General features: G+C 46.9%; 1 protein-coding gene across 3 annotated transcripts; it reads left to right on the forward strand.

Annotated features, from left to right (window-relative positions):
• Window positions 1–564: 564 nt before the first annotated feature.
• Window positions 565–27,027, forward strand: HTR5A (5-hydroxytryptamine receptor 5A). Of its 3 annotated transcripts, none has more exons than XM_079947008.1 (3): window positions 565–919; window positions 19,303–20,580; window positions 26,629–27,027. In XM_079947008.1, the coding sequence occupies exons 2-3, from the start codon at window positions 19,837–19,839 to the stop codon at window positions 26,959–26,961; spliced, it is 1,077 nt and encodes a 358-aa protein (XP_079803134.1). In that variant the 5' UTR covers window positions 565–919; window positions 19,303–19,836; the 3' UTR covers window positions 26,962–27,027. The 3 variants fall into 3 exon arrangements, with proteins under 3 accessions (XP_079803134.1, XP_079803133.1, XP_079803132.1); XM_079947007.1 differs by lacking the exon at window positions 565–919 and adding an exon at window positions 17,287–18,125; XM_079947006.1 differs by lacking the exon at window positions 565–919 and adding an exon at window positions 17,287–17,599.
• Window positions 27,028–27,994: the final 967 nt, after the last annotated feature.

Here is a 27,994-nt window from a genome sequence, read left to right on the forward strand (position 1 = left end):
TTACTTGGGTCCATTCCAGCCAGACTTCAGGCCTAGTCATGGCACTGAAAATACCATGGTCAACCTGTCAGGAGAGAGATTGGGGGAGTGTGACCCTGATTGTTCTTGATCTTTTGGTGGCTCTGGCGCAGCTCAAGGAGATGGGTTGGGCTTGTGGGCTCTATACTTACATGGTCCTACTCTACCTTCAGGGCCATTTCCTGAAAGTAGTTATTAGAGACCACTGTTCAGTGCCATGGGAGCTTTCCTGTGGTGTCCTACAGAGACCAACGTTCCCAGCTGCTTCTCACTTCTCCGCTCGGTGCTGCAAACCGGATTTCCCCTTGTCTCTAGCCTAAGCCAAATGAATCAGCTCTCCCCAGCAAGCCTTTGGCACCAAGCCACTCCACCAGCCTCTCAGGTCTTCCCTTTCCTCCTCTGATCCTCTTCTTCTGCTGTCTTCTTCTGCTGGACTCCACAAACACCAAGCACCAACTCCAAACAACTAACTGTCACCTACTGACCAGTACTAGGTCATATATACTGTTCTTCTGGCCCCTGTAATCCAGCTCCAGCCAATCACGCTGTCTAGCTGAGGATTCTAAACCTTAAACCACCAATCAAAATGTGCATATCTCCCATCCTTCTTTTCCACACTGAGAATTCTAACTCTCAGTTGTCAGTTAAGGATCCACATGACAGTTAAGCTAATGCTGTTTAACATCTGCATGCAACAAACTGAAACTCAATCCTGCTGGGATTGTTTTGCTTGTTGGTGGGAGTGAGCAGTCCCACTGCCATGCTTTGCCAGCAGTTCCCATGCTGTAATGACCATCAGTGTGTGTGACAGAACCATAGAACCACCCTGTCCAAATCTCTGGAAACTTTCTGCAAATATTTACTCCTAAATAAGTCTGAGTTCAGTGGTATTCACTGTCAGGTAAGGATGCAAAGGACTAAAGTACTTATCTGATTTCTAAAGCACCAGATCTTACGCAATGTCTTACCTACCTCAGACATCTTATTGAGAAAAGTGTGTTATATTATTTCCCCACCACCACCTCATTGCTAATATTTTTGCATGAGCTTCTTCCTGATTAGCATGATGGGCAGTGCCAGAACAAACCCCTTTGGTCTTCCAATATTTATTCAGCAGGACAAATCAGGAGAATAAGAGATCCAACTGATATTTAAAATCCCATCAACTTGACAGCCCTCTTTAAAATATCAGATGTTAACCATGCAAGGTCAGGGCACTGCACATGTATAAATCATCGAGAGCCATCTCTAAAGTCAGTTTGCGGCAAGGAAAAATCCTATTAATAAGGTGTCAATCATAACTGAAACTTCACTTCTTGGCCAATTATGATAAAGATCTCAGGGTGAAGTTTAATTCCATCTGGAGCATGGATATTTAATGAGATGAGACAAAGGAGAGAGAAACCCACAAACAGAAATCAGCTTTATAATGTTCACAGCAAGAAGGCAATTTTATTTTAAACAGAGGAGACATGAAAATCAAGTTATTTCCAACATACCTTTTTTTACAGTTCTCTAGAGTGGAACCCTTCCCTTTTAAGGCTAAATGTTGTTATAACAAATTTCTGTGCCAAATAATCTAAACTCCTAACCTGTATGCTTAGAGAATATTTACAGTACAGTATTTCCCCCTAGCAGTTTAAGAAAAAGCCAAAGAAAAGCTTGGAGATAGTGCATTAATTTGTAAGCTGATAGGATACTTCCCCCAGGTAGTGAATTTACATGACTTTACTTCAGCCGTGGTAGGACTTGTGGCCCCCAGATGCTGCTGGACTCCAACTCCCATCAGCCCCAGTCAACATAGTGGATGCTCAGCAATGGTGGAAAATGTAGTCCAATAATACCTGGAAGACCACAGGTTCCCCAATTTAGTTTGGGTCAAACTAAAAAAATATAGGAAACAATCCCCTCAAAGCTTGCCGTGGCTTTCAGCCCTTTTCAAATTGCAGCATTTAGCCCTGGTTCCTACCTGTATTTCCTTTGAAAATTACTTACCACATTTAAGCCAAAATCTGCAATTCTCTCCCCCCCCCCTTTCCCCCCCTTTTGCTGTCATTTTTAATTGCTCAAACAGCTCTCCTTCCCCAGGGAATTCCTTCTAAAGTCATTGAACATTTTGAGTTGCTTGTATCCTGGGCAGAGATTCATTCCTGAGTGTTTGGAATATTGCTTATAAATGTTTCATGTAGCCAACCTACTTCATAACTTTATTTCATAAAATTCGTATACCACTTGATTGTACGGGGGGTGGGAACGACTCAGTGGGGGTTCTCTCGCATGGCAGATTAAAGAGCAGATTTTAAACAGCGCGTGGTCTTTTTTTCCACCCGACCTCATTTATTTCAATGTTTGACCTGAGAATTCTGTGGAAAGCCAACTCAAGAGTACTGGGCCATTCCCAATTCTAAGATGGTAACAGCAAATGTCATAATATATGTCGCTGTGAGAAGCGCTCTCTACTCAGGATTCCAGTCTTTCTATTCCACCACTATTCCAGCTTCCATTTTTAGCCATGACCCCTGAGCAGGCTCAGTTCTCATTGCACTGTGTTGGGAGGCCTCTCACAAAGATTTTCCATGCTTCTGCAAAACTCAGGGTTCCACTGAAACTTCTGGTATCTCCCTGATGTGCATGGCTGTTGCCAGTTTGGCTAAACACGCGATGGAACTCATCAGACTCAGGAAGATGCCTTATTCCATGTCAAACCAATGGTCCATCCAGCTCAGGATTGTCTATGCTGATTGCCAACTACTCTCCAGGGTTTTAGGCAGGGGACTTCCCCAGCCCTACCGAGAGAAGCTGGGGATTGAATCAGGGACCTTCAGCACACAAAGTGGATGATCTTCCACTGAGCTATGGTGCTGTCAGTCATGAATATCCTTATCTTAATGGCTTTTCCACACTGTCATTTCTCATCTCAGATTTGTGTCCATTTATTCTTTTGCACAGAGACTGGCCTATTTGACCCATGTAAAATGTAGCTTATCAGCATTTTCCTAACTGGAAATGGGCCTCCTTTTAAAGGCTAAAAGAACTAGAAAGACAATAGCAAGGAGAGAATTACCCAGCAATTTCATCCGCTCTTACATTGCTGTACATTTGGCAACTTGAACCCACGCAAGTTTATCTGACATTTGGGAGTCACTACAATAAGTCTCATTCCTCCACTGCACAATGCTAAAATGATCTGTGTGCTGCTTGAATTTACAAAGGTATACAGTAATGGGGGGGGGGGGGGAAGAATGCAAACCCACATCATATCACATTCAGCTATATTGGTTTGTGTAGTTTGCCCTCAAAGCTATTCTAACTAAATTTCAGACATAAATTGTTTGTTTCGCTCTAGTGAACATAAGCCTCTACTCAATCTGTGTTAATAATACATAATATCATAGCAAGAGCAGGCATCATTTCACCAATGGCCTTCACTTACACAGCATGCAAAAAAGATATATAATTTAGAAAATTCAGGTTGGTTTGGGGGTCTGTGAAAAACCAATGAGTGACATTTGAAAAGATGGCTTCAGGCTATTCCTTGGAACCATTTCTTCCAATGCCTTTTAAGATTATTTTTCATAAATAACTTTAGCCTAAGACAATGAATGAACATTCCTTCCCAAATATTTATTCGTCCTAGGAAAGCTGTTCCACAGTCTTCTACTCTTATTCCTATTATACTTGCTTTTGTTTCCCCACTACAGTGGAACCTTGGTTCCCAAAAGGCTTAGTTGCTGAACAAATCGGCTCCCAAATGCCACAAACCCGGAAATAAGTGTCTCCGGTTTGCAAATGTTTTTTGGAAGCCGAACATCCAACACGGCTTTTCCTTGAGTGCAGGAAGCTCCTGCAGCCAATCGGAAGCCGCGCCTTGGTTTCCAAACGGTTTCGGGAGTCAAACAGACTCCTGGAATGGATTAAGTTTGAGAACCAAGGTACCACTGTATCATGGAGTGAGGCACTAGGAAGTTTGAAGTCCTCCACTATAGATTTGAACTGAGGGCTGATTTAGCTGAGAATTCCATAACGGTGGTACCTCGGGTTACAGACGCTTCAGGTTACAGACTCTGCTAACCCAGAAATAGTACCTTGGGTTAAGAACTTTGCTTCAGAAGCAAAGAACAGAAATTGCATGACGGTGGTGCAGCAGCAGCGGGAGGCCCCATTAGCTAAAGCGGTACCTCAGGTTAAGAACAGTTTCAGGTTAAGAACGGACCTCCAGAACGAATTAAGTTCTTAACCTGAGATACCACTGTACTCTTTTAATAAAGAATGGATCAGTATTGCTGGTGCTGTGGGAGCCAGGGCACCCCCTCCCCGGCACATTATTCTGGGTACCTGGTACTTGTTGAAGAGTCAGTAAATAGTCTTTTGTTCTTGTTGGCATCCATCAGTCTCAAGAGACCATGGAGTGTGCCTTTGGGGCTGAAGTCAAACCGCTGTGTTAGCAGCACTGAAGTGATCTCCCCGGGGCTCAAGCCTGGGCAGTATATATGGAGGTCCTGGGATGCCCAGATGACAAGACCCCCCTCTTGGCCTCACTGATGTGGTCCAAAGGAAAGGAAAGGAAAGGAAGACATTTGGCACCAGCTTGGCTGCAGGAGTTGCTGAAAGGAGGCGTACAAGGCGCCAGAAGGAGATATAGAAGACGCCATCCAAACAGTCTTAGGGACTCCACTCTGGATTTGTGTAGGGTTAACTCCTTAGCCTTTTCTTCTCCCAAAGATATCCCACAAGGCAGCAAAGATTTCAGATCTGGGTTTTCCTTCTCCTAGATGGGCTCCCTTCCCAGGTTAACAACCCCATCTGCCCCTCACTTCCCTTGACAGCATGTGCAGAAACCGCCTTCTTGACCACTGGATCCACTATTGGTCTCGTCAACTCCATCTGCCAGAGCCTGTCTTCTCATGCAGGGGAAGCCCCTAACTCACCGAGGGTTTGAGACCCATCGACTATGCTCACCTGGTTTGGCTTGAGTGGACACAGCTTGTACCTTTTATACCGAAATGCTCTTTCAGTGGGTGCCCACGGGTTCATGGAGATTGCAACCCATCTTCATTCCTTGCTGCAGAATTAATAAAGGGAAGCCAAGCGGCATAGAAGTTGTCTGCATTTTGACACACACACACATACCCCGCTGCCACCACCACACAACCAGTGAGTTGATTTGACCACAGGAACCACATTCCACATTCCACTGTTGCTAAAGACTTGATTCTTATAGGACAAAGATGGGCAACCTTTTCTCTGTTCTCTTAGAGGCAAACTGTGTCAGGGACCACATGCAGACAATGGGCAGGGCTGAAGGGGGTTTTCTTGGGGCTCTGGCAGGGAAAGAGAGAGAAGCGTGAGTCATGTTACTTGCCCAGGAACACGTCCTGAAGACGTGTGCCCAGTTTTGCAGTGGGAAAAGTTGGAAGCTATGGAATACCAGTTGCTGGGAATCGCAAGTGGGGAACTGTTAACTCTCACGTCCTTTGTGGGCATCAGTTTGGCCAATGAAAACAGGATGCTGGACTAGGTGGGTCATCAGCCTGATATAATAATAATAATAATAATAATAATAATAATAATAATAATAATAATAATAATTTTTCATTTATACCCCACCTTCCCTGGCCAAAACCAGGCTCAGAGCAGCGGCTAACATCAAATGTATAACACATTAACATAAAATCAGACAATCAGTTAAAAATACATTCTAAAATCAGATCAGGATCAGAATAAAATCCAATTAGATGGCAACCAGCAGATTAGGGTTGGGGACCTTAAATGCTCACCAGGTCCAACTGTTTGTGCTGAACTTATATGGGCCTGTGAGAAAAACTGGGAGGCCACTTTCATGCAAATTCTTATGAAAGGGGAGAGGGAGTCAGACTGAACCCCGGCCCAAGGCCTTGCGGAACAGCTCCGTCTTGCAGACGCTGAGGAAAGATGTCAAACCCCGCAGGGCCCTGGTTTCTTGTGACAGAGTGTTCCACCAGGCCGGGGCCACAGCCAAAAAGGCCTTGGCCCTGCCGAGGCCAGTCTAATCTCCTTGAGGCTCAGGACCTCCAAAATGTTATTATTTGCGGACCGTAAGGTCCTCCGTAGGGCATACCAGGGGAGGCAGTCCTGTAGGTACGAGGGCTTTTATGGAGTGATGCTGAGCCTCTGGTGCTATCTCAGAAGTGTGTGAAGAGGCAGAACAGAAAAGAGCAGGCAGGCAAAGGCTCCCACTCCACCAAATAGTGTAAGAATCCACTATGAGTTAGTATAAGCATTTAGAGAAATATTCTGAATCTGCTGCCACAGGGGCATGTGTCTTCTCTACCCCAGCTGGTTCCTAACAGGCCAACAATTGGATTCTTCAAATTTTTGCTTTAGCTTCATTAATTAGGATGGCTATTTAAGAACAAGTCCCTTTTTATTATCTTGTAGGTAGAAAACATTATTCACTTGCATATCAAACACTTTCGGTCCCTAATTAACTGCTAGCTTTCGGTACAAAAATTAGAAGCATTGATTTGGCATCATGAATAAGCCCTTTTAATCATCTCCACACATTAGCAGTAATGAAGAGGCAAGGAAGCTCCAGCCATTTGCAAGATTTCATTTATTCTGCATTTCTGCTGGTTAGATGCACTTCAAGTATATATTTTTGGGGTGGAAATAGTGGATGTGATCCTCAGTTGCTTTTATAAGAACTAGCAAATGAACAGTGGTGTGTGTTTTGGACTCATTCAGAGCAGTAAAAGTATATCTGAGTTTTTAGTTTAGAAGAAAGAAAAGCACATGGGATTGTGATAGAAATGCACCGTGGCTGTTGGCGCACATTGGAACTGCTAGGGCAGAAGGCAGAGAGACCAACAGTAGGGGGAGCACTCCCTGAGAAAATAGTTTCATTCCAAAAATAAAAGCTTACTGCAGATTAATTCTGTATTGCTCTGTTAGGAAAAATTCCAGGTTGAGAGACTACTAAACAGCCCAGCTCATTGGGGTACAAGTCCCACCGAGGGTCCATGCAGTCAGTAAAAGAAGGAAATTCCAGCTAAGCAATTTGGAGCAAAACAGCAGTCAGTGGACTTAGATCAGGGGTCAGCAAACTTTTTCAGCCGTGGGCTGGTCCACCGTCCCTCAGACCTTGTAGGGGGCCAGACTATTATTTTTTTTGGGGGGGGGGACAAATTCCTATGCCCCACAAATAACCCAGAGGTGCATTTTATATAAAAAGACACATTCTACTCGTGTAAAAACACACTGATTCCCGGACCATCCGTGGACCGGATTGAGAAGGCGATTGGGCTGCATTCAACCCCTGGGCTTTAGGTTGCCTACCCCTGACTTAGATCATGGGTAGGCAAACTAAGGCCCAGGGGTCTGGCCCAATCACCTTCTAAATCTGGCCCACAGATGGTCGGGGAATCAGTGTGTTTTTACACGAGTAGAATGTGTGCTGTTATTTCAAATGCATCTCTGGGTTATTTGTGGGGCATAGGAATTTGTTCATCCACCCCAAAAAATATAGTCTGGCCCCCCACAAGGTCTGAGGGAAAATGGACCGGCCCCCTACTGAAAAGGTTTGCTGACCCCTGGCTTAGATCCTCATCAGTACGTCATTGCTACATCACTAACATGTCACAAAAGGGGAGGGTTACAACAAGATTAGCATAGACAGATATGTCAGGTCCACACCCAAGTATAAGATTAGCATAGGCAAACATGTCTTAAGTACCCACCACCCAAAAGTACATTAGAACCTCCTTTGCATGTCTGGAGCCTGAGGCAAGTCTGGTGATGAGATTTGGCTTCCCTTGGAGAACAATGAGCCCAGCAATTGTCACCTCTGGGCATTTTCTGGGGTATGAGGTGTGTATACATGTCTTCAAGCTTGGGGAGATGGCAGGGGAAAGACTCCTTTTTCCAAGGGCAAAATGGCGTTGGAATGGAGGAACTTGGCAAAGGGGTAATTTCCTTAACAGCTCTGAAGTGTGTCAATTGAAAACAGGTGTAGGCCATCCTACCTATTGACACTGGGGGCAGGCAGACACCAAGACCTCGGTCACCACCTCTTCCTTCTTCATTCACCTGGGCTTGTGCAAGGAGGAAAAGACACACGTGACCTAACCAAGGGAAGGGTTTTCAAACATGTATCAAGTAGCCGCACCTGCCCAGGTGGATGGCAGGATATTGCATCAGTCTAGATTGAAAATAGCATGTCGACTGCATACTAAGAAAAAAACACATTTTTTTTGCTACAGAAAGGTTAGTCTGTGCACAGCCCTGTTATTCTATATGTTTCGCAATGATGCCTTCCTCCAATTTTTCTGGAACAGATGTTAAACTAACCAGCCGGCCATTTTCTGGGTCATCCCAGATATCCTTTTAAAAATTCGTGTCACCTGAGGACGGGAAAGCAGCCAATGCAGACTTTGGGAGAAAGCTACATATCTTCATTAGAACCATAGAACTGTAGAGCTGGAAGGGACCATGAGGGAAATCTAGCCCAACCCCCTGCAAAGCAGGAATCTTTTGTGCAACATGAACCCACAACCCCAAGATCAAGAGACTCAGCCTGTACTGACTGAGCTACTCAGATCAGCAGTTTTACATTTGGGTTCGTTAAGAATCATTGTGAGGATGCCATCTGGACCCAGTCATTCAGAAACAGTTGCCTTGAAGGTCCTGGCTTGCAAACCCCTCCCTAGCAACCTACATTGCTCTTCTCCAAGACCTTAACAACATTTCACCATCCAAACATTTGCACACCTACAGGCAGCCTGTAATGGTACAGGCCAACACCAGAGGCGGTTTTAGGGTAGCGCAACTGGTGTAGCCATCCTGGCTGCCATGCTGCAGGGGCTGCCACAACAATACTGTAGAATGGAGTGTGGGTACCACATTTTAGAGGGACCAGGTGGCGCTGTGGGTTAAACCACAGAGCCTAGGACTTGCCGATCAGAAGGTCGGAGGTTCGAATCCCCGTGATGGGGTGAGTTCCCGTTGCTCAGTCTCTGCTCTTGCCAACCTAGCAGTTCAAAAGCACGTCAAAGTGCAAGTAGATAAATCAGTACCGCTCCGGCGGGAAGGTAAACGGCATTTCCGACGCTGCTCTGGTTCGCCAGAAGCGGCTTAGTCATGCTGGCCACATGACCCGGAAGCTGTACGCCGGCTCCCTCAGCCAGTAAAGCGAGATGAGTGCTGCAACCCCAGAGTCGGCCATGACTGGACCTAATGGTCAGGGGTCCCTTTACCTTTACCACATTTTAGCTGCACAGGGCAGAGCTGAAATTTGAAAACACAGATTCCGCCTCTGGCCAACACTACAAACATCAGATTTTGCCACTGTGGGGATGGGACGAATCAGAGCCGTGTGTCCACTTTGGTTTGGATGCTAGGTGGTGAGCTATGGCTGTCTTTTGTTCCGTGTTATGATGCTGCCCAGAGGGTTGGAAGAAGCTAAGGTGCAGCATAAATTACTACTGCTGTGGCAGCAGGAAGCAGGAAGCCAGACCCTTGAGTGTGACATTTGATTGAATATGCAACTGCCGTACTGATCTTCCCTCTGGGTGTCAAACACTCACTGTTTGCCTCCCGGTGCATGGAAGGACTGGAAAAGAAATGCTTTAATGCAGCCTTGTGCTCCATTATATTTCTCTGTCATCTTGCTGCGCCCTTTTCTTCTCCTTTTCTGCCTCCATTCTGGCCCCTCTGCACGCACACGTTGCTGCTCCTCTCTGGCCCCCAGGCTGCTGCGTAGCAAGACCTGGCTGGCCTTGTTGTATTTTAAATGCCCGTGAATTAAATCACATTTTTTTATACTCTTCAAAAGCAGTTATCTCACAGCGCACGCAACAAACAGAAAATGAGATTTGCATTTTATTAGACACACTGGTGCTTGCCTGCGTCTTCACTTCCAAGCTAGACTAACTCACTTAAGCTGCTCACGGGTGTAATTACAGTTCCCTCCAGGATAGTTTCAGAACTGATTTAACCTGCTCAGGAAGGATGGCAGGTGAAGCGTTTTCTTTGGCTATGCTTCCAACTGCGTGTAGAAAACCTGAGTATACGAACATTATGGTTGCCCCCAGCCCAATGGGCTCCCACTGCTGGTGTCTGGAGCCAAGTGCACAGGACATTTAATCCATATATATCCTGGAGTAATACTCCTGTCTGTTGCCTTGAACCAGCTTCCATCCCACTGGAAAACACAAGCTGCAGTTAACCTGAAGTGCATGCAGCTCAAACTGCCTTTGCACACAGAATCGGAGAATCTAGCTCAAACCTCTGTAATGCAGGAATCTCAACTAAAGCATCCATGCAGATGACCACCCGACCTCTGCTTAAGAACTTCCAGTGACAGAGAGTCCAAATGCACAGTCGACAGTGCATGAACAGATCACAGCTTCCTGGGGTGGGAGATGGAAGGGTTGCCAGCATGGGGAAATAAATCAGATAATGCACATTGGGGGAAGACAGACCAATTCCCTCTGTGTGTGCAGCAAGTGCAAATGCCATTTGAAACACAGCAGGAGGAAAACGACATCCCCGCATTTTAAGCTGCTAATAGTTCTGCTTTTTTCCTCTGCAAAGACAATGCCATTTTCCCCACAGCCATTTAAAAAAATGCTCTACAGTACAACAAATCTATTCTTCTTGAAGGTGCCACAAGGCTGTTATATAAGCACTAGATCTCCCATAGCCACAATTATGTTCTTAGCGTCAGAGTGTATACATATGTTCAATGCTATCAGTATGCATAATGTCAATTTGCACTCTGGAAACCTCTGTCAATCACTGAGCAAGTTTGACTTGCTCTTTGCGGCATGCTCTATTCTGTGGGTTGCATCCCGACTAAGTTAGTCATGCTTCACACTGCAATCCTACACATGCCTGCAGAGAAGGAGTGAGACTTTGTGTATAGGGACGTTGTGTATAGGATTGCAGGCTCAATGGGACTGAAGTGTGACAAACCTAGTCTGGATTCAGCCCTTTGTTAAACAAGCAAAAATCACAAAATACAATATATGAAACAAAATCAGTACTACAGAAATAAATGGGGTTTACCTCCCAGTCAGTGAAAGCAGTTCCTGTAAGAAGAACACAGGATCAAGTTGAATAAGACATTTCATAACCTGACAACATATTTTGATAACTTTTCCCACCCCCACCCTCCAAAGAAAACATGAAATTACTTGACTGTAATATTTCCAGCATCTTTTATGTCATCACATTCATCCCAAAGATGGAGAGCAATTCTGCTACCTTATATACCTTCAGATTCCCTATGGACCAGCCCTGGTCTGTGCTTTTTGTTTGTTTGTTTGTTTGTTTGTTTGTTTTGTGTGTGTGTGTGTGTGTGTGTGTGTGTGTGTGTGTTTTGCAGTGGACCAACACACCCAATCCTATGCTTGCTGACTTGCTTGCAGATTGGAATGCAACTCCAAGTCATGTAGTTCTCTAGATGTTGCCATGCATGTTTTGTGCACACAAAAATACACATTTCAATGTAAAAGATACATACACAATGCATATAGTATTGAATAAGCTCTTCAGTCATTTCTCCTCTGGACTCTCTCAGCCTAACCTATGGCACAAGGTTGCCATGAAATTCCTTGTGAGTTCCTGGAAGGATGGGGGTGGATGGGATGGGATTGGAATGTAATGATTATAATACACTTGAAGCAACTGGAGAAATAGTTCTACAAAATTATTTCTAAAGTCTAAGCACACAATTCTCACTATGAAGAAAAGTGGAGGAAAAGAAAAGCTTCTGATGGCATAAAATAGATGTCAAACTAGACCCATGAAAGAGCTGAGTTCAAAGCATTGTAAGGACGACTGATAATGAGGCCATCAAAGCACCTGTATAGCTGCCTCTCCCTTTGATCTTCTCAAGTTAATCATTTTCCATGATGTCAATTGTTTACTGGCTCTGTTGCCAGTTGTCCTCCAAGGTGCCAAAAACCTGGCAATAAACAAATCAGTCCCACATCTTGGCATTAAGAAGAAAGGCTCCCCCAAATCAATGGTAATTGAGTTTTAGAGTGCCATCAGTTTTCTGTCATTAAGGCCATCTGTCTCCTTGGCAGATTCCACAGTTGGTTCTGACAGCATCGCTTTACCAAAAATAAAAAATAAAATAAAAATTGTGTATGACTTTTTAGATACGAAATCCTAGCAGACAATAATTTCTCACTGCATTTTTCAGCCTTCTTGATTCAAGGATTGTTTGTTTTATCAAATGTGTTTATAATATGTTACAGAACCCTTGAAGCAATCTAAACTCAGCAAATCACAAAGCACTGATAAAAACAATCCCCATCATCATCATCATCATCATCATCATCGTCATTTCCCTCCCCTAAACCCAAATATTAATCTTGCACAGGGCAAAACATTTAAAGCATCACATAGCCTGATATGAATTGCTGTGCTTCAAAACCTTATAGTCAGCATTTTAGAAAATAGCTAGGTTCTGAACAGCATATCATTTATTTTCTCAAAAGGTAAGACAATTGTCCTGTATGTCCTAGAAAATCAAAACTACAGAGCGAACTTTTCTAGCCTGTATAAATTATGCAAATTAAACAATCTGCATCTGTCAGGTTTACTTTGCTTGATTCATTGTGCTCCTGCGCGTGGTGTGAGAACATCAAGGAGCTCGCCAATACAGACACTGCAATCCAGCATCAGCAACTGGAGGACAGGTTTGCAGGTGTCATATTCTGGCAGCTCCAAGTGACCAATTTGCTCCAACAGAGGTTGGGAGCAGACTGAGGCCTTCTATGCCTCTGTCTCCAGACTAGCTTCTTCAAGCTCCATCACCTTGAGAGAACTACAGAGCCTTAAAGGGCAACCTTCTGGCCCAAAAATGAACACTCCAGCTTCATTCCATAGCCTCCTGGTGTATTCCTGGATTGATGATGTGTGGTGGGAGGCATCTGGGTCTTCCATATCTGTGAGAGTCCAGGCTCTGGTGGTCTGGAAGGTTCCTCTGGGAGTTCTTGTGCAACCATCTCAGGGGCAATGGTCTCACCATTTCCCACAGTCAGCTCTGAGCCTTGACCCAGAAAGCCAGATGGGGAACTGATGGCCAGTGCTGTTGATCATGTTGTGCATGTTAATTGGTTTCTATGTTTTCTAAACTGCTTAGAAGCCATCTGGGTGTTAAGCAGCCTACATATTATTAATATTACTCCTACTACTATTGCCTTTGAGGGACGCGGGTGGCGCTGTGGTCTAAACCACTGAGCCTAGGGCTTGCCGATCAGAAGGTCAGCAGTTCGAATCCCTGCGACGGGGTGAGATAAATAGGTACCGCTTCAGCAGGAAGGTAAATGGCGTTTCCGTGCGCAGCTCTGGTTCGCCAGAAGCAGCTTAGTCATGCTGGCCACATTGTCTGCGGACAAACGCCGGGTCCCTTGGCCAGTAAAGCAAGATGAGCGCTGCAACCCCAGAGTCTGGGGTCCTTTACCTTTTTACTATTGCCTTTGAATCCACACTGCAAACACCACAGAGCAGTTCCATAGCCGTTCAGCCAGTGAGCCCAGTTCAAAGTGCTGGTGCTTTTCTTTACAGCTAATCCTGGCTTTCTTGTACCTATGAGAACCCTTTGCTTTCATGGCCCTGGCATGTCAATCATCTTGGGGAAGGAGAGTAGCTCAGCGCCTTCTATGCAGAAGCTCCCATGTTTGCCCCCTGCCATCTCCAGGCAGGGCTGGGAATGTCTCCCTGAAACTGGGGAACCATCACCAGTTGGCATTGACAGTACTGACATAGATGGGGTTCGTGTTTCCTTGGAATGAGGGACAGCAGAGATGACGGTGTCTTTAGGACATGTGGTTTATGTTTATACAACCTGATGTGTATAATATCCCCAAGAGGGCTTTGTTTCCCCAATAGCTGCAGCCTTGGATTCAAACAGAACTCAGGCATGGCTCTACTCTCTGACTTCCCAGCCTGCAGCCTTTTCTCTTCTAGCTTCTAGTTCACATCACTCTGCTCTTAACTCTGTCTTTGTCCTTCCAAGGACCTTGGAGCTGAAGGAGGGGGCCCCACCCATTTGTCGTCTTTCACAGAGCCCCTTCCCTTGTTCCTCTTAATGGCCCATCACCCAGGCTATCACATCACCAGGAAGCTAGTCTGACTTCTCCAAGAATTATAAGAGGGCCTGGGCCTTCAGCCTAACCCCAAAAAACCTCATAACAATGCGCTTCCTGTGTCTTCTCTGACTGCCCCACCATCAACAGTGGAAGTGAAGTTGATGATGACTGGGGAGAGGGCAGTTTCTGATATGGCAACCCATTTGTGGAAGCCCTTCTTGGAGGTGGCAGATCTCTCCCAGACACCATTCTCTTTCCAGCACCAGGCAAACACCCTTAATTTTTCTCAGGCCTTTCCCCTCTGTGGAGTTTCATCATTCCATCAATTTCTCTTTGCTTTTGTGATGCTGTTTGCAGAACTATTTGTTGTATTGCAACGAATATGTGTTTTAATGTGTGCAAAAAGAGGAGAGAAGCCTGAAAGCCCTTGGAGAAGGGCTATAGCTGAGAGGCACAGCACCTGGTTTGCAGGCAGAAGGTCCCAGATTCAAATTCCCCACCCCTGCACATTTCCAGGTAGGGCTTAGAAAGCCTCTCGCCTGAAACCTTGGAAGAAGAAGAAGAAGAAGAAGAAGAAGAAGAGTAGTAGTAGTAGTTTGGATTTGATATCCTGCCTTTCACTCCCTTTAAGGAGTCTCAAAGCAGCTAACATTCTCCTTTCCCTTCCTCCCCCACAACAAACACTCTGTGAGGTGAGTGAGGCTGAGAGACTTCAGAGAAGTGTGACTGGCCCAAGGTCACCCAGCAGCTGCATGTGGAGGAGCGGAGATGTGAACCCAGTTCCCCAGATTACGAGACTGCCGCTCTTAACCACTACACCACACTGGAGATGCGTCTGGCCAGATAATACTGAGCAGTCTGACTGAGAATCATATTATGAACATTATTTGGACTGATTTGTGGATATTAACGCAGTAACAAGAAGATGATTGGAATCCCCCTTCGGAACTTGAAATATGGGTCCCCTCAACAAAAATTTAAAATTCGGCTTTGTAATTCGGAATTTATGTGATGTGATTTGATTTGATTGGTCAGTTAATCTGACATCATTAGATCCCTTAGATCTATCCAATTACCGCCCGTTTTCGAATCTTCCATTCCTGGGTAAGGTGATTGAGAGAGCAGTTGCTGAACAGCTTGGTAGGTTTCTGGATGAAACATCGGCTCTGGATCCATTCCAGTCCGGCTTCCGCGCTGGTCATGGGACCGAGACGGCTCTGGTCGCCCTAACAGATGATCTCCGCAGGCAGCTGGATCGAGGCGGGTCGGGGCTGCTGATTCTTCTAGACCTGTCAGCAGCCTTCGACATGGTCGATCACGAACTCCTGGACCACTGCCTTGCCGACGTGGGGATCCAGGGCACAGTCCTTCAATGGCTGCGCTCGTTTCTCTCTGGTCGGGGACAGAGGGTGGCGCTTGGGGGGGAATTGTCATCCCGCCACTCCTTGGTGTGTGGTGTGCCCCAGGGTGCAATACTCTCCCCGATGCTTTTTAACATCTTTATGCGCCCCCTCGCCCAGCTTGTCCGGAGTTTTGGGCTGGGCTGCCATCAGTATGCTGATGACACCCAACTCTATCTGTCGATGGACGGCCACCCGGACTCGGCCCCAGACACACTGATCAGATGCTTGGAGGCTGTGGCTGGATGGTTACGTGGGAGCCGGTTGAAGTTAAAGCCTTCGAAGACAGAGGTCCTCTGGCTGGGACGGGACGACATGGGACTGAGGGGGCAACTCCCATCTCTTGTGGGGGTGCAATTAGTGCCAGCACCGTTCGTGAAGAGTTTGGGTGTAATCTTCGATACCTCCCTCTCCACGGAGGCGCAGATTGCAGCTATAACAAAGGCGGCATTTTTTCATCTCCGCCAAGCTAAGCAGTTGGCTCCTTACCTCTCTCGCCCTGACCTAGCCACTGTGATCCACGCGACGGTCACCTCCAGACTGGATTATTGTAACTCGCTCTACATGGGGCTGCCCTTGAGACTGACCCAGAAACTCCAGCGGGTGCAGAATGCCGCAGCGAGACTCCTTACGGGGTCTTCGCTTAGAGATCACATTCATCCGGTGCTATACCAGCTGCACTGGCTTCCGGTGGAGTACAGGATCAGGTTTAAGGTGCTGGTTTTAACATTCAAAGCCCTATACAGCCTAGGGCCCTCGTACCTACGGGACCGCCTCTCCTGGTATGCCCCACAGAGAAACTTACGGTCTTCAAATAAAAACACCTTGAAGGTCCCAGGCCACAGAGAGGTTAGGCTGGCCTCAACTAGAGCCAGGGCTTTTTCGGCTGCGGCTCCAACCTGGTGGAACGCTCTGTCACAAGAGACAAGGGCCCTGCAGGACTTGACATCTTTCCGCAGGGCCTGCAAGACAGAGCTGTTCCACCTGGCCTTTGGTCAGGGCGCAGCCTGACTCCCTCCTTTGGCAATCTTTACAAAGCTTTAGTTTATGGTTGCCATCAATTTTGATTTTAATTAATTTTTATAATGTTTTATAATGTTGTACTGTTTTAGTGTTGTTAGCCGCCCTGAGCCTGGCTTCGGCTGGGGAGGGCGGGATATAAATAAAATTTTTTTTTTTATTATTATTATTATTATTATTATTAATAAAAATTATTTTTAAAAAGAGAGGGAGAGAATCATATAATGGTAGAGTTGAAAGGAACTAAACAGCCATCTAGTCCACCCCTGCAATGCAGGAATCTCAACTAAGTCACCCATGGCTGATGAGCATCCAACCTCTGCTAAGAAACCTCCAAGAGACAGTCCACCACCTCCCGAGGGAGTCCGTTCCACTGTTCAGCCTTTCTCAACCTGTGGGTCCCCAGATGTTGTTGAACTACAACTCCCATCACCCCTAGCTAGCCAGGCCAGAGCTCAGGGATGGTGGGAGTTGTAGTCCAACAACATCTGGGGACCCACAGGTTGAGAACCGCTGGCTGTTCTTACTGTCAGAAAGTTTTCCCGTATGTCTAGTCGGAATCTTCTTTCCCGCAACTTGAAGCCATTGTTTCTCCGGAAGAGGAGAAAACAAGCTTGCTTATCTTCTATAAGAGAGCCCTTTGGATACCTGAAGATTGCTATTCCTTGGCGCAAAGCCGGCGGCTCCCAGGGCCAAAGTGTTGCGGCGCATCCTGGCGAGCGCCTGCGAGGCTCCCCCGCCCCGGAAAAAACAACGCCGTGGGAGTGGAGAGGGACGGCGCTCGCAGAGCTTCGGCGGGGTTGGGGAGACTTTTCTCTCTGCCTGGAACAGGAAGGTCGGAGAGGAGGCAGGCGCGAAGGCGCGCGATGCGCGGATGAAGGAAGCCGCTCCGGGGACCAGGCGCCCTCCTGACCGCGCGGAGCCCTTGGGGAGCCGGGCGGGCGCCGTCAGCTGATGGGCGCGCCTCGGCTTAGGAGCGAGACAGCGGACTCAGAGGAAGAGGAGGAGGAGGAGGAGGAGGGCGGCTTCCCTTTGCTGCTGCAGCGCAGCCGCTGGAGCCGCAGAGCAGGCGCCCCGCAGGTATTGCCATCGCGTGGATCGGGCGCGGTTTCCCAAATAAAGCGTTGTGAGGGGGAAAGGGCGCAGAGAGAGACCCGCGTTGTAGCGCTAGCCTGTGTGTGGACACAAAAACACACGGTAGGGAGGTCCCACCGAATTCAACGTGGCTTTCAGGCTCGCACGATCCTGTCTTCCTTCCTGGAAGAGAGCCCCGTTGAATCCAGCGGGGTCTTCTTCCTGGAAACGCTGCCTTAAAAAAAGAGAAAGTCTCGTTGCGCCTCTCCGACTTCAGGCTGTTGTCTGGCAGCAAGTGCCATCGAATTCCTCGGGGCTTGCTGAGTGAACGGCGGCATCCTAAACACCCTCGAGGGGGCTTCCTTCCGAGGAAGCGTGCTTAGGACTTGCACGGCAAGGCTGCAGCCCCGTGGAGCAGAGCAAGGGCGCACAACAGCGTTCAGCTTTAGCAGATTTATTGTGGCAATGGCAAGATACCTTCATGCGATGCAAGGTACCCAGTTCGATGAGAGCGAGGGACTCTCAATCCAGGGTGAGTCTCTCAGGTGGTGGTGGGGCTGGGACACACTTGGGGTTCATGTTTGCAGAGTTCTTTGCAGGGTCCATACTTGCCATTTGCTTTTTGGTCTGTTCTGTGTGTGTGTTTGTGCAATCACCCTTGTGTGAGAAAAAGGGGTGCCGGAACTCACCATGAACACCTCCCTCGTTCTCTTAGAATGGCAATGGCGCCCACCTGAGAGGTGTCAGACTTGAGTTCCAGCTGGAAAAAAAGTCCTGGTCTTCACTAACCTGGTGCCTGCAGATGTTTCAAACGACCTCTCCTGTCAAGCCCCAGCCAGGGAAGACAAGGTGATCTCTTGTTGCAGATGTTCCAAATGCTGAGCTTCCCCTGTGGAGTGCTTTGGCGAAAGCAGTGGCCAACATCCTCTTTCAGCTGCTTTTGTGGAAGATGCAAAAGGGATCCCTAAGAGTGCATTTTCACACCCAGCAGAGCTTGTCTTGGTTGCTTTGTAATGCAATATACAGGCAACGTTTGCACTGGCCAGAATGCTCAATTGCATTACAAATGCCCACCGGAAAAAAGAGACAGTATAGTCAGCCTGGTCTAAATTGTGATGGCTGTAGCTATCATTGGCTTTGATCTTTAGAAGTTTCCAAGTTGGGGGTTTTTTATTGCATTCTCAGAAAGATGTCAAAGGTAGTGGTGTCTATGTTTAGCACCTGAATTAAAATTGATAGGGCTCAGGCTTGTGTAGAGAGACCTGCCATCTACCCCGGAGGGGAGACCGAGTCCTTAATTCTGTTTTTGGAGGCTTTGATTTCTCCGTGGCAAATGTGGCAAAGGCACATCAGGATTCCTCCCCCCCCCCCCGTATTGTATAATACATCTGTTTCTGTAAAGCATGGACCTGACAAAGAATAGATGACAATAAATCTAAGATTTCTCAAAGAAGGAGACATACGTGAAGGGAGAGGGGAGAGGAGGCTACAAAGTCAGAACTGTTGGTACAGTATTTGTTAGGGTTTTTTCTTCTTCCTCCTCCACTGCAATGGCATTATCTCTTGCTTTCTCTTTTGCCCTAAACTTCCTGCAACCAATGTGTTAACTTTCTAACGTTGTAAAAATGCTTCAGAAATGCAGAAGACATGGCATTCTCCAATGGAATGTGTATCATTCTTAATGCAGGTTCTCTTTGTTCAATTTACAGATGCGGCAAACTCCGACACAGAATTTGGAATCTCTCACAAATATTTCCTTAGTGTGTATCTCGGGCCTTCACCTGCTGGATCAATGCTTCACAAACCAAGAGTGTGACCGAGCTCTGGAGCCTGAAATATTATTGCTATTATCATTACTTATTAAAAGCATATCACCACCCACCAGTCGATATTGTCTGGGAGGTTTGCAAACCAGGCAGTATTAAAGCTATGACAAATACCACTTAAAAATTGACAATAAGGAATGCAAGACAGCAGCCAAAATGGAAATCCTGCCTTTCCTGGCAATGAAGATTTCATAAACGGATCCCAGCTCAGGTGACAAGCCAGGATATGTCACAACAGCCTAACTGATAAACTCTGGATTGAATAAAAAACCTGGCAAACCCCCCCCCCCCAATGAACAATGGTTTTTCCTTAACTATATAACTTGGGGGATAACAAGGATCACCACCTTTTACAACCAGAAGAAGCATTTCACTCCACCTTGCCTTCTGAAACTTTCTACTGCTCATCCTTGCACAATGGATTGGTGCCCCAACTTCACCTGCTTCTCAGTCACTACTTCAGGAGAATCCAACCGGACAGGCTCCAGCTCCCTCCTGGACCACCCTGGCGCCCGTGGACCCTTGTCTATCTTTAGCGTCCTCGTCTTGACTCTGTTGGCCATGTTGGTGATTGCCACTTTCCTCTGGAACGTGCTGGTCCTGGCGACCATACTGCGTGTCCGCACTTTCCACAGGGTTCCTCACAACCTGGTGGCGTCCATGGCCATCTCGGATGTGATGGTGGCCGCTTTGGTGATGCCTCTCAGCCTGGTCCATGAACTGTCCGGGCGGCGCTGGAGGCTGGGGCGGATCCTGTGCCAGGTGTGGATCTCCTGCGATGTGCTGTGCTGCACGGCCAGCATCTGGAACGTCACGGCCATTGCTCTGGACCGCTACTGGTCCATCACTCGCCACCTAGAGTACACCCTGAGGACCCGCCGGCACATCTCCAACATTATGATTGCTCTGACGTGGATCCTCTCAGCTATCATCTCCCTGGCTCCGGTGATCTTTGGCTGGGGGGAGACTTATTCGGAAGGCAACGAGGAATGCCAAGTCAGCCAGGAGCCTTCTTACACCATCTTCTCTACCTTTGGGGCTTTTTACCTGCCCCTCTGCGTGGTGCTCTTTGTCTACTGGAAAATCTACAAGGCAGCCAAGTTTCGCATTGGATCCCGGAAGAGCAACTCCATCACTCCTATCACACCTGAAGCCCTGGAGGTTAGTTTTTCATCAGGTGCTGCTGTCTGCTCTAGAATTGGACAGCACATTCACAAAGCAGACCTTCTGTTAGGCAGGGTGAAGTGGCTGTCAGTAATTTATTACTGTTGTTGTGTTTTTAGTACTGGGGAGAGGCGCTTGTGGACTTTTCTGGTGGCCTTGTGTACTGTACACCTTGACTCAGGGAGGGGCACCATTTGCTGCTCTGTGCTGGGCACCCAAATGTCTGTGGCTGCCCTTGACTAACAACCACTTTGAGCCCTGAGCACAGTGGCTAACAGCGAGTTGCTGAATTTATTTATCTTATGCAATGGCTGTTGCTGTCTGCTGCCTGAGTGTCTGAGCTCACAAGCCCTTGGCTCATATTTCATCTCAGCCAGGAACTCCCTAGCCATCCTTAGGTAGTCATTGTTCCCTCTGCCTTACTTCTCATCACTTCCCCCCCCCCCCACTCAATCTGAAATAAGAAGGCATTAATCCTGGTTTTCTTTACAGGGTTGTTGCAAAGATAATATCCATGAAGCACTTGGAGCACTTGAAAGTGTCAAGTATTAAAAGACTCATATTGGCTTCAGTGGGCTATCTCCCACTAAAGATATTTAAGTTTAATCTTAACAGTGTTCTTGACATCATTCGGGGCTTTCGTTCTTTTTCTCTTTGGGGCTGGACCAGTGCTGCTTTGTTCAGGATTCTAGCCAGCCAACAAGCCATGCCCTGTTATTCCATTCCATTCCATTCCATTCTCCAATCTGCTACCTACTATCCATTCAGCATTCCTTATCCACTGATCTTGCCCAGTTCTCAATGAGCTGTTTTTTGCCCTCTCCTGCATAGTTCTCCCCCAGCCACGCAAAATATGCTACCTTTCTTGTAGTTCTGCAAACATTGCCATTTCTTGAAGCCTGTTTATATCTCCCTTCTTGTGTGTGGGTGTGCAGTTTTGGTTTCATAAGGTTCCATGCATGAAGAATGAGTTTGCTATGCGTATATCATATTAATCCCTTAATTAAGCAAACAGGGTGAAAACTGAGATACATTTCACACATAGGAGAACCTACACAATTCAAGCCCTTTGTATTTGCTTGTGGATGCATTACCTAAAAGCACTCAAGGGAGAGCTCACAAAAGGCTTTTCTTTTTACACAGGTCTGGGACCGTAAGACTATCCATACAAAATAATTTGAAATTGTAAGGCAGAAAATAAGCGTCAGTATCCTCGGAAGTCATTGGTTCCATTTATTTAGGACACAGCATCCACTGAAAATCTTGTTTGTTTGTTTTAGGGTGTCATATGGACTAGAAACATAAGCAGCCTTAAAAAGAAAAAGAAAATAGCAAGGGTAGGGAGCAGCTGCTAAAAAGACTAATCCTAGAACTGATACCATTTTACAGAAAGGATAGTGTGCCTTTAGGGACGCGGGTGGCGCTGTGGGTTAAACCACAGAGCCTAGGACTTGCTGATCAGAAGGTCGGCGGTTCGAATCCCTGTGACAGGGTGAGCTCCCGTTGCTCGGTCCCAGCTCCTGCCAACCTAGCAGTTCAAAAGCACGTCAAAGTGCAAGTAGATAAATATGTACTGCTCCGGCAGGAAGGTAAACAGCGTTTCCGTGTGCTGCTCTGGTTCTCCAGAAGCGGCTTAGTCATGCTGGCCACATGAACCGGAAGGTGTACGCCGGCTCCCTCGGCCAATAAAGCGAGATGAGCGCCGCAACCCCAGAGTCGGCCACGACTGGACCTAATGGTCAGGAGTCCCTTTACCTTTACCTTAGTGTGCCTTTAACAGTTGTCAGACAGGCAAGCAGGTATCAACAGAAGCTTTTATTGATACAGAGATGTGGTAATGGAGGAACATTTTAAAGACAAAGGAAATGGATTCTAAGTCAGATCACTGGTCTGTCTAGCTCTATGCTGCCTACACTGAGACTTTCTTAACACTACCTGGCACAAGAGCCAACTCCTAGGTGCTTTGCGGGCTTCGGCCCCCACAATAAAATATTTGAGGGGGCTGGGCCCCCACAAAGGTTATGGGCATTCCCATTCAAATGGTGTGTGTGCACTGCGTCATGTGACCGGTTATGCAGAGTGGGGCTTACCTGGGCCCCCACAATATTTTATTCAAGTTGGCATCTGTGGTACCTGGAGATGGGAGGAATTGAACCAGGGACCTTTGCATGGTGCCAGGCTACTTTGAGCCCTTGGCAAGGCTAACTGCTTGCTCACCCGCCTGCCAACTGCTAACTTCAATTTTCAAAAGCAGATGTCTTGCAGAAAAAGTGAACAGCACAAAACCCCAAACCGCCACATCTACTTTAAATTGCAAGAATAAGTAACACAACCATCTTTGGTTGCCTTTCTCAAATGCAATTTAAAAAAAAAAAAAGTTTCAGCACCCAAATCATTTTGAATAATCTTGTGAATTGTGATGTCAAAATTTACATCTCTTTAAAGTTTCAATTCCAGGCACATCAACATCTCACTTTGCATGCCTTCTCCTTTGCAAATTTTGCCACCAATTCCTTCAGCTCAAGGAATTTATTTCACTCCTAGAGCTATAATTCCCTATGAAGAGGGATTGATTGTTAAACCACTGAGAGAACAGTAGCTCTGAGATGGGAATAGCACCCTTAACAAACTACAGTTCCCAGATTTATTTAATTTTTTTTGGGGGGGGAGGAAACCATGACTGTTAAATATGGCACCATAGTGCTATAAACCTATGGTGTGAATGTGGCCAAAATGAAAGGCAATATCTAAATATTGTATGTAAATATTTCATTCCCATGAGCCTTGGCAGTTAACTGAGCTATACAGAAGCTAACACTTTCATTTTAGTGCAAAAATTTAAAACCCAGCCCATTTATGTAGGGTTCCTTTCAGTGTCTCTGCATAAACTCCATAAGTCACCAGTTAACAAATGGTTCATCTGCAGAACATCCCAATTGAATCTTGTCTTTATTAAGAATCCATTTGTTGATCCTCCGCAGCCCTGGCCCCTTAGCCTTCCACGCCTGAGTACCATCTTGCAGCCAACAGCTACATTTGGCAGCTTGACAATACACGACACTTGGGGAGCAACCCACATCAAGGCAGCTGTGACCCACCCTTTGGGACCTGGCACCTCCTGCTTTTTAATCTCGCATCTTCAGCCCCGGCTGTCCAGCAGCACATTATACTGCAGCTCCTATTTTACATTTAATTAGCATCTTTATTGTGCTAGGCATCCTACACCACAAAGGCTTGACATTCTCTCTGCCCAGAGGATAAAACAAAACGAAAACTCAGGCAGGCTTGGTGGAGCAGAGGGGCCGGGGAGACGGAAAGCACAGAACAGGTGAAGCTACAAATTGGGGTGCGGGGAAGGGTTTGAGGAATCAGTGGATGCTGAGGAACATAAGAAGAATCTACTGGATCTAGCAGTGGCCCATCTAGTTCTGCATCTTGTTCTCCCAGTGGCTGGCTAGATGTCCATGGGAAACCTTCATCAGGACCTGAGCATAAGAGCTTAGCCAGCATGGCTAGTAGCCATAGATAGCTTTAAAGGTAAAGGTAAAGGGACCCCTGACCATTAAGTCCAGCCGCGGACGACTCTGGGGTTGCGGCGCTCATCTCACTTTATTGGCCAAGGGAGTTGGCGTACAGCTTCCGGGCAAACCAGAGCAGCGCACGGAAACAACGTTTACCTTCCTGCCGGAGCGGTACCTATTTATCTACTTGCACTTTGATGTGCTTTTGAACTGCTAGGTTGGCAGGAGCAGGGACCGAGCAACGGGAGCTCACCCCGTTGCGGGGATTCGAACCGCCGACCTTGTGATCGGCAAGTCCTAGGCTCTGTGGTTTAACCCACAGTGCCCCCCGCATCCCTTATGGATAGCTTTACGCTTCATGAATTTGTCTAATTCCCTTTGAAAGCCATTCAAGTTGATGGCCCTTACTGCCTCTTGTGGGAGCAAGTTCCCTAGTTTTAATTATGTGTTGCATGAATGGATACTTCCTTTTATCTGTCCCGAATCTTCGGCCATTCAGCTTAATTGGACGTCCTAGTGTTATGAGGGAGGGAGAAGAACTTTCCCTATCCACTTTCTCCATCCCGTTCATAATTTTATAAACTTCCATAAACACACCACCTCCTACTCTTGCCTTTTCTCTAAACTGAAAAGTCCCAAATGTTGCAGCCTTTCTTTGTAGGGGGAACTGCTCCATCCTTTGATCATTTCAGTTGCCCCTTTCTGAACCTTTCCCAACTCTGCCATATCCTTTTTGAGGTGAGGTGACCAGAACGACCCACAGTATTCCAACTGCAGTCACACCAGAGATAATCTCAGTATAAGGCATCTGCTAAGTACACTGCCTCTAGCCATAGATGCTGCTTGTTTATCTAATGCACAGGGGTTCATAGCGTTATAGAAAAGCATGAGATTGCTGCAGTCACAACATAACGTATCAATATGAAAAATACATTGGAGGGCAAAAATAAAACGTTGGAAATCTTATAGGTGGGAAAAAATACAATCTACCAGTGATATAACTTTAGTGTTGTTGTTTAGTCGAGTAGTCGTGTCTGACTCTTTGTGACCTCATGGACCAGAGCACGCCAGGCACTCGACTTTTATATGCCTGTTGTTATTGTCCATGGAGCTTTCTTGGCAGGGATACTGGAGTGGATTGCAGGTTCCTTCTCCAGGTGGATCACATTTAGTCTAAACTCTCAGCTATGACCTGTCTGTCTTGGGTGGCCCTGCACGACATAGCTCATAGCTTATCTGAGTTATTGAAGCCCCTTTGCCACAACCAGGCTGTGATCCATGATCCATGTACAGTCCATCAAATGAGAGGGGCAGGGTAAAAACTTCTTTTTGTAGGGCACCAGTCATCCAGGGCAGGGAATCTGTATCTTAGTTGTAGAGCCCATCTTTTGCATACATAGGGTATGAGGTTTAATCTCTGGCATCTCCAGGTAGGGCTAAGACCCCCATCTGACCCTCAGATAGCTTCTGCCAGTCAATGTCACCAATACTAAGTTAGATGAGCTGACTTGATAGAAAACATCTCCCTGTGGACCAGGTGATCTGGTCAACAGGGAGTGTGGACTTCTCATTTGGGCAGCTGGGCTGCCTGCAGCCCCTGGCCTTTCCCGGCAGTGACAGTGATTGATGGGGAAAAAAGGTCACCCCATTCCACTGGGGTGTTGCATAACTCTCCACTGGTTAGCTTTTGCGTTGTGGTGTGAACTAGAGGTAGTCAAAGGTGGACAACTGCTCTGGAGTGCTGGTGGCCTTGTTGTCGTTTAGTCGTATCTGACTCTTCATGACCCCATGGACCAGAGCCCGCCAGGCACTCCCGTCTTCCACTGCCTCCCGCAGTTTGGTCAAATTCATGCTGGTAGCTTCGAGAACACTGTCCAACCATCTCGTCCTCTGTCGTCCCCTTCTCCTTGTGCCCTCCATCTTTCCCAACATCAGGGTCTTTTCCAGGGAGTCTTCTCTTCTCATGAGGTGGCCAAAGTATTAGAGCCTCAGCTTCAGGATCTGTCCTTCCAGTGAGCACTCAGGGCTGATTTCCTTCAGAATGGAGAGGTTTGATCTTCTTGCAGTCCGTGAAAGTACTTGAGTTCTTTTGCGTGCTCAGCTCTCCCTCTTCTCCCAAGGCAAAAGGGGGGCCCCAGCAGTAAAAGATGGTGCTCTGGGTATCTGTAGGGGGGGCTCCCCACCTCCTCCACCACCTTCTGTAAGGTAAGGTGTGGTGTCTTTTTAGGTAAGAGGGGGGGGGTGGAAAGGTGGCTGTTCCAGGAGTGCAAGCCAAATTGAGGCTGTGACCACTATATATTGCCCCCCCCAAATTGAGGGTATGCATAGGAGGTGTTCAGCTGTGTGCGCGCACCTGCTTGGAACTCTCACCCCACCGCAAAACTCCAGGCAAACCTCTGCTGGGCATCATCTTGCAAATTAGCATGCAGCACACAGGATTTCGTGTTTGGCAACTGGCAGGTGGCAGGCCGGCCAGCAAAACAAACACACACATGCGTCTGAAGATTATGTTTGTCTTTGGCAGGTGAAGGAAGCCTCCCAGCAGCCGCAGATGGTGTTCACCGCCCGGCACGCCACAGTCACCTTCCAGACGGACGGAGACACGTGGAGGGAGCAGAAAGAGAAGAGAGCTGCCCTTATGGTGGGCATCCTCATCGGGGTGTTTGTGCTGTGCTGGATCCCCTTTTTTATCACAGAACTCATCAACCCCCTCTGTTCCTGTGACATACCCCCGCTCTGGAAAAGCATTTTCCTTTGGCTCGGCTATTCCAATTCTTTCTTCAACCCTCTGATCTATACGGCCTTCAACAAGAACTACAACAACGCTTTCCGGAACCTCTTCTCCAGGCAGCAGTAAGTGAGGAGGGCAAAGGAAGAAGGAGGGCCTTTCTAAAAACTTTCCCCTTCCCTACACTATTTAAAGAGACATTTGCAGTGGGGGGGGGGCATGTGAGGCCCTTCCAGATTATCAGTTTATATCACAATAAATGCTCAAATGTCACAGGGCATTCAGACTTCTTTCTTGAACTGCTTGCTTGGTGAAGAGATTGTGTTTTCCCAGCACAAAGAAGCAACATTTTATTATTGGGATTACCTGATTTCCCTTGCTAATGTTGTGTGGAAGATAACGTTTCTGAGCACCATGGAATGGTCTCCCCTGGGAATTTAAGTGTGGCACCATGTGTAATGAGCTATGCCAATTTCTTCCCATGCCCACACCCTTTTACTGGAGAGGAAACATTAACCTACAAAGCCCTTTTTGGCCAAGCCTCACTTAATATCTCAAGAGTTGGCTCAGTTGGTAGAGCACAAGATTTAAACTCAGGGCTGTGGGTTCGAGCCCCACATGGGGCAAAGGATTCCTGCATTTCTAGAGGTTGGACTAAATGACCTCTGTGGTCCCTTCCAACGCTCCAATTCTATTATTCTATCTGCCCCACACCTGAAGTCACATTTTGAGGCCTGGTGGACCTAATTTTGCTCGTGAACTCAAGGTTTCCCACCCCAATCTTAATCTTGAACTTAATGATTAACTGAAAACCAGGTCTCTCGAGACAGATGGATGCCAACACCAACAATTTATATACTGCTTAATATATAAATCTCTAAGTGGTATACAACTTTTAAAAAAGCACAAATTTAATTTAAAAAATCTACAAGGAAACCATCAATTTAAGTTACTATAAACTGCAATAAAATTACAGAGGTGGGCCAGCACTCTGTGACTTGGTCAGGCATGCACAGGGAAGCCTGCCTGCAGGTCAGCCCTTTCCCTGCTTCTGGGCTGTGCAGTATATGGTATTAAAGGGATAGGGATGGAGGATCCAAGAAGAAGCAGCCCAGGACTGCAGGACTGGAGGGGGTGGACAGCTGCTTGGGGTCCCAGAGTT

Source organism: Podarcis cretensis (genome assembly GCF_951804945.1).
Source record: "Podarcis cretensis genome assembly, chromosome: 12".
Classification (NCBI taxonomy): Eukaryota; Metazoa; Chordata; class Lepidosauria; order Squamata; family Lacertidae; genus Podarcis; species Podarcis cretensis.

Bases quoted from the DNA above. Each gene is read 5' to 3' on its own strand.
- HTR5A (XM_079947008.1), top strand. From the start codon at position 19,837: ATGGATTGGTGCCCCAACTTCACCTGCTTCTCAGTCACTACTTCAGGA. The intron at 20,581-26,628 runs GTTAGTTTTTCA...TGTCTTTGGCAG, and splicing joins TCACACCTGAAGCCCTGGAG to GTGAAGGAAGCCTCCCAGCA.